At 41.0% G+C, this 7,333-nt stretch overlaps 1 protein-coding gene across 1 annotated transcript; it reads right to left on the minus strand.

The window, feature by feature from the left end:
- Nucleotides 1-673, minus strand: LOC104451736. Its single transcript, XM_039314444.1, has 2 exons — nucleotides 544-673; nucleotides 1-461 (listed from the first exon to the last, which is right to left on the minus strand). The coding sequence occupies exons 1-2, from the start codon at nucleotides 671-673 to the stop codon at nucleotides 1-3; spliced, it is 591 nt and encodes a 196-aa protein (XP_039170378.1).
- Between the last annotated feature and the right edge of the window lie 6,660 nt (nucleotides 674-7,333).

A 7,333-nucleotide genomic window follows, 5' to 3' on the forward strand; every position in this document is an offset into this window, starting at 1 on the left:
CTAATATAAGAACTTGGAGGCAAGTTTCATAAGATGTTTCCGGTCAGCTGGATTGCTACCTTCTGGGAACTCTCGCTTTTGAATATAGGTCATGATGTCGTAGTACCATGGTTTTCCGTTTGGTTCTTCTGTCACTACCATGCAATAAGCTGGCTTCGCAAGCACTTGAATCTTTAAAGGTTCAATTTCTAATCCTTCTGTAACTTTGAGCATAGACGACAAAGTTGCAAGTGCATCTGCAAACTGATTATGGGACCTTGACAAGTATTCGAATGATATTTTGTCAAACTCCTTTACATGGTCTCCCAGATAATCATGGTAAGGGACTAGTTTGGCATCTTTAGTCCTCCATTTTCCAACAGTCTGAAGGATAATAAGTGCATAATCACCAAACACCATTAACTTGCTAACCTCCATTTCAATGGCCGCCTGTAGGCCGAGAATGCACGATTCATATTTAGCTATGTTGTTGGTGCAAGGAAATACCAACTTTGTAGCTACGGGATAGTGTTGACCATCGGGAGAAATTAGAACTCTCCGTACCAAACCCGGATAGGTTAAGCGCACCGTTGAAGAACATAGTGCACGACTTCTTTTCCATTGTCAAAATGCGATCATCCAGGGAATCATATTCGTCTTGATCCTGCATCCTCATAGTGCCGTTTGCTAACATGTCCGCAATTACTCAACCTTTAACTAATTTTGGTTGTTGCAGACACCACAGACTAGAAATGTCTAGTAATGCAAGGTGTATTGCCGCAATCTATGTAAAACCCATACTAAAGCAGCACACGTCTTCTCAACATTAGAGTAGTTCATTTATGTTGTCGAGAACTTCTTGCTTAAGTAGTAAATGGCACATTCCTTCCCATCTGCCGATCTTTTTTGAGCCAGCATTGCTGCCAACGACTCTCTATTAATTGTGAGATAGAGAATTAAAGGCCGCCCTGGTGTAGGAGGAACGAGTATTGGCGGATTCATCAAGTATCGCTTCAATTTTTCAAATGCTTCCCGACATTTGTCATCCCATTTAACTAGGGCATTCTTTTTAAGAAGCTTGAAGAAAGGCTTAGTAGTTTCAGAGAGTTGGGAGATGAATCAAGCTATATAGTTCAACCTCCCTAAAAGGCTTCAGACTTCTTTCACCGTGGTTGGAGAGCGCAAATCACAAATTGCTTTGGCTTTTGAGGGATCAACTCAATACCCCTACTACTAACTATGAAACCCAATAGTTTGCCAAGACGTAACTTAAACTCACGAAGTCGTTCAAATAACTTCTGTAAAGTCTAAATGTGATCTTCTCCTAGTCGGGTTTTGGCAATCATATCATCCACATAAGTTTCCATCTCTTTGTGCATCATATCATGGAAAAGTGTTACCACGGCCTATTGATATGTTGCCCCAACATTCTTAAGGCCAAAAGGCATGACCCTATAGCAAAAAGTTCCCCATGGGGTGATGAATGCCGTTTTCTCTTTGTCCTTTTCATTCACCTGATTTGGTTATATCCTGAAAATCCATCCATAAAAGAAAAGAGCTCAAAGCCAGCAGTACTATCCACGAGAATGTCAATGTGAGGTAGCGGGAAGTCATCTTTGGGGTTGGCTTTATTCAAATCTCTATAGTCGACGCAAACTCTAATGCGACCATCTTTTTTCAGTACTGGCACTATGTTTGCTATCCACTCAGGATACTGTGATACCTCGATGAATTTCACGTCAAGGAGTTTCATGACTTCCTCTTCTATTTTCTTGGAAAGCTCTGGCTTAATTCTCCGTAATTTTTGCTTCTTGGGAGGTATATTGAGATTAGTCGGGAGACAATGTTCAACAATGGATGGATCTAGACCTAGCATATCAGCATAAGACCAGGCAAAGATATCCTGGTATTTCTTCAGCAATTGGGTCAAGCGTTGAGCTTCGGATTTGGTCAAGTCTACCCCAATTTTGACCTCCTTGGTGTCTTCTATGTCACTAAGATTTATGGTGGTTGTCTGCCCTGCAGTGATTGGCTTCGAACTTTCTTGTTGCTCCCAACTACATTGAATATCTGTTGAATCATCTTACTCCTCATAACTTGGACTTAACACTTCATCTTCATTAAAGCAAATATGCGCGGGGTTGCACCTAAAACATAAAGTAGATAATTAAAATAAACAAACAGGGTAAATTAAATGCATGCTGAAAAATTATTTTATTTCGAAAATTTTTTAAAGGGAACACGAAGAAGCCCAGCCTTCAGAATTAGCTCCTTGCAGTTTTCTTTTGGTAGGATTTCATCACAAGGCCAATTTAATGTACTTCAACATGCCCTTAAAACATGAAAATCTTCATGTATTTTATTGGATGAAAAGCAAATTACATTATTGAAATGAGAGAAATCCTAGAAAAGAAAATCCTAACATGCAAATACGGAAAGCAATAAAGACTCTTGCGTAGAGGAGTGTGCAAATAATTAAAATTCTCCTACTCTCGAGCTTCGTCGATGGCAAACACTAAATTCTCTTCGAACAATTCAGTCATTCCTTCGAGTGCGTCATCTTTTCCAGTGGATCAAATGGTGTCTGCAACCGACTTGTCTACCTCTACCCATCCGACATCGATATCAGCACCTGGAGGCTCGGAGTATTGAACATAGGTGTCGATTGCCCCTTCTTCCTCATGCATCATATTCGCAGGCCCAGGGAATGTGGACCTAATATGGGTAAAGTGAAACCAGTTCGTCCTCATCCTCTTCCTTTACAGGATCGTCCACCTCTACCATAATAGCCCAATTCAATCGTATATGAATTCTTCCTAGCCTCAATTGGTTGGCGAGTGCCCTGACCATGTCAACCTAAACCATTACCTGGAGTAAAGCCACTCCCGACCATGATCTTGTCTACCATGATCGATGACCTTGATAATTTTGGAGTGGGTAGGGTAGTGCCTTGAGAAACGTGAATGGTCAAGACCAACTCAAATTTTTGAAAACTGGATTCGTCTTTACAATTTGGTTCAACATAAGGGATAATCGTCTTGTGATATATCTTGAACTCATCCTCTCCTCGGACTGTAATAAGCTTCCCTTTCGTCACGAACTTCACTTTCTGATGAAGACTTGAAGGGACTGCTCCTGCTGCATGAATCCATGGACGACCTAACAAAAAGTTGAATGCTGTAAGTATGTCCAGGACCTGAAAAACTGCATTAAATAGCACTAGCCCTATTTGCAAATCTAAATCAACTTCCCCAACTGCTTCTTTTTTGGTCCCGTCAAATGCTCGAACAGAGGTCTTAGCCATGCGAATTTTCCCCAAATCATACCCAAGATGCTTTAGAGTTGCTAGAGGGCATATGTTTAAAGCCGATCCATTATCAACGAGTACACGGGACACCAAGGTATTTCGACACTTGGTTGAGATATAAAGGGCTTTGCCGTGTCCTCTTCCTTCATTTGGGATTTCATCATATGAGAAAGCAATTTGGTCATTTAACAAAATGACCCCCACAAATTCCTCCAACTTCTCAGGTTCATTGGACTCTGGGACATGTACTTCGTTAAGGACTTTCATCAAGGACTTTTGATGTTTTTCCGATGTCAAAAGCAACTCTAATATGGAGACTTGTGCCGGCATTTTACGAAGTTGGTCCACCATGTTATACTCACTTACCTTAATTACGACTAAGAATTCTTTAGCCTCCTCATCAGTGACTGGCTTGACATGTTGTGAGTTGGCCTGAGCGTAAGTGCGTCTCAATCAGGTGACCACATCTATCTCCGCATCATAACACCATGGTACTACCTTATCATTTGTATATGCATAGGGTTGCGTGACATCAAGAATCAATTCTTCATCATCTGAAGGTGGCACATCATTAATGATTAACCCATCTTCATCCGACGCAGCTTCCAACGGTGGCATGTCAAGAGCTAGGGAATCGTTAGCCTTAATATTCAAGCTAGTAAACTCATCCTCCAAATCAATTATGATTGGAGTGATAGTCGAAACTATGCTAGCATGATCTGCGTAAACAATCATCCCATTCTTGGACATTGTCTTAACTCTTTGCATCTTTCGAAACATGGTGGGCTCTTCTACATTTGAATAATATCTAGCTCGAACTAAGCCATTATAAACATCGTCTACATGCACTTTCAAGTTCTTCTTTCTACCAGCATCAAAACTAAAAGTGGCATTCACAGCTTCTCAGTGGTCAGGAAGTGGGTTATTCTGAATGTTCGGCTGTGCATCGCAGAATGAGACCACCTTGGCATCCAAAAGATTTTGGATTTTGTGTCGCAACATATAGCAATCATCAACATAATGCCCTACCTCCCCTATATGGTAAGCACATGTATTGGAAGGATCATAGTTGGGGAAACACTCGGGATTAGGTCGCTTAGGCTCCCTAGCGAGTAATCCTTTCTTTTGAAGGGTCGGCAAGATCTTGGACAAGGGCTTAGGAAGAGGCGTAAATTGACGCCTGGAAGAGTTCTTCTGCTAGCCAAAGAATGGTCGTGCTCCTCCCTGTTGAGTGTTTGAGACAAGGCGAGGTGGTTGAACATAACTTGCATTAACCTCCGCTACAGGCTCCTTATCTTTCTTGGTTAAGACTCTCCTATACAAGCTGGTTTGATCAGATGCCTATCCATCACGCAAGGCTACTTCAATTCGCTCGCCAATAGGGATTAGCTGATTGAATGGCTCAATAGTCTAACCCAGCATTCGATTTCGATATTCAGGCGGGAGTGTCTTCATGAACAAATCCATCAGCTCTTTTTCTGTCGGCTCCGGAGTAATTTGAGCAGTTACGATCCTCCATCTTGTGACATAAGCCTTGAAAGATTCCGTCATCTTCTTCTCAGTGCGAAGTAAATCCTTTCAAGATAGAGTGACATTAATATTATACTTATATTGCTTGAAGAAGGCATCAATCAAATCCTCCCAAGTCTCTAGCGGATTAATTTTCTTCATAATAGACCATTGAAGCGTCGGTCCTGTCAGGCTTGCTTGAAATTGTTGAATCATCAAGGGGATGTTATCAACATATTGGGTCATCCTGACCACATAAGTCTGCAGATGGATCTTCGGGCAAGAGGTGCCATCATACTTTTCAAAGTCTGGCATTTTGAACTTCTTTGGCATCTTGATCTTTGCATAATGGGACAGATCAGTTGGGTCTTGGCTAAATGAACCTTGCAGCTGCTTAAGTTTCTCCTCGATTTTTGCCAAGTGTTTTTCTTGCTCAGTTTTCGATACAGCCGAAGGTATCACTTGTACCTCATCATCAACAATAATCTGAGGCGCGTCAGTAATTTTAACCCTGGAGGGATCATCAGAGGTTGATGGCCCAACTGCGGACGTATTCTTACCTTTATCTCTCGGATCAGCTATGGGAGCATGTTGTGGTAACACCACTTCAACTTGCAAAGCTGGTGGGACAGTGTTTGCTTGGAGAGAATCGATTTGTTTAGAGAGCTACTCAAGAACATTCAGGACTTGCTTCATCTCTGATTTGAGGGCGGGGATGCGAGCTTGTTCAGCAACACGCATTTGTTCAGTGTTATCAACCATTGTTGCTCTAGAATGAGTACAGATTGACGATCTTGGGTGAGCCGTGTTGTTAGCTAAGGGTAAAAGAAATAATGTAAGAACTAATGACAAGATTGGAAAATGGCCCATGACAATGCCCTAATCACCCGATTTATTTAAAATTTATTTTAAACATTGAACTAAACGTCCTAACAATGAACTAAGAATTGAAATTTATGTCCCTAAACATTGAACTAAAAACTGAAAATACTGAATTGAAATCAAGGTCCCTAAACATTGAACTAAAAAATAAAACATCTCATTTTATATGCTTTCGGGAACCCAACGCCTTGCAAAGCTTCTTATTTCAGCTTCAATCATTTCCATTTTCCATTTAAGATGCTCAATTTGTGCTTGCTGAGTAGGCTTCTCAGTCACATCAGGGACCACTGGACGTAAGGCGGCAGGAATCTGGTGTTGTAGAATGCCGACGCATGGTGGATCTCCTCCTCGCCTTTCAATCTTGGGCACTAAAATCTTCTCTAGATGGCATTCGTTCCATGCAGCAATGACCGTCTCGACCTCGTTGAAGTAATCATAGTCCATACGAACAAAACGAACTTGGAACAATTCCATCTTGAGGGGTGGAGGAACTTCTTGAAGAGCTTTGTACTGACAGGCCACCCTATATGGGTAAGAAGAAGTAGCACCAGAAAGGCCCAGCAACGGAATTGACCCATCATACTTGTGAGAGAAATGAGCCTCCTCAACATTGAGCCATTTAGTATGCCATATGAATGCCTTAGGATTAGGGTATTTCAAAAAATTAATCCAACGGGCGTACTATTTATTTGGGAAAAAATGTTCCCGGGACCGCAAATTTTTGTATGGGGTGCCTTAAATCATCAATCTTAAATTGTTTCATAAGGTACCCAAAACCTCTTATGTGTGAGAAAAACCATATTTGTAAAAGTTCAGGAAGGGCACGCATGGTTTTTTCTTCATTCTGTTTGAAACGGTTTAATGACAAAAATGTTTAAGCTAAAACCATATTGACATAATTCAACTCGTCACAAACCCGATTAACCACCCATGAAATTAAAGGATTAATGGCATTTTTTCGATAAGGAAAAACGATTAGTCCAAAAAATGTTAACATGAAAATCCTGGCTTTTGAAATCATTGGTTGGTTTGCAAAACACTCTTCCAAGAATGAAAATTGGCATGCATAGTAATTGGCTTTAACAACCTTTCTTACCATTTCCGCCTTGATTTTTAAAAATTGTGATAATTTGGAAATAGAATCAATACCGATAGGCGGCCTAATAAGTTCCTTTTCCAAGCACATTCCAATGGCAACACCATACTCTTCTAGTGTTGGAGTTAGTTCAAACTCATCAAACACGAAGGTGGAAGGCTGTGGACACCAGAAGTGAGGCAACGCCTGTATAACATCAGAGTGGATGTTAATCTCTAACAACGGGAGAAGTCGAGTGATCCTAGCTTTCACATATCTCTGACCTTTTTAATCTAACTGGTCCAACCACATTTTGAGCTTTTTTTTTTTAGAGTGGAAATGAATTGCAAATCGGTTTTCCCCATCACATATAAAACAAAACTGGCGACGAAACCTATTGTCATGGACCGACGAAAATGCAAGTAAGTAAATTACAGAAGTGAGAATTTAAACAACTTACTTTCACTGGGAAGGGATGGCAATCACATAGACACACATATGAAATGTGAGGCTCGATTTCTACCTAGACGGCTTAACAAAGTGGAGTTAAGAGGATGATCTGACCGCCGTAGTCTCGCATA

The sequence above is a fragment of the Eucalyptus grandis genome, chromosome 6, assembly GCF_016545825.1.
Source record: "Eucalyptus grandis isolate ANBG69807.140 chromosome 6, ASM1654582v1, whole genome shotgun sequence".
NCBI classification, from domain to species: domain Eukaryota; kingdom Viridiplantae; phylum Streptophyta; class Magnoliopsida; order Myrtales; family Myrtaceae; genus Eucalyptus; species Eucalyptus grandis.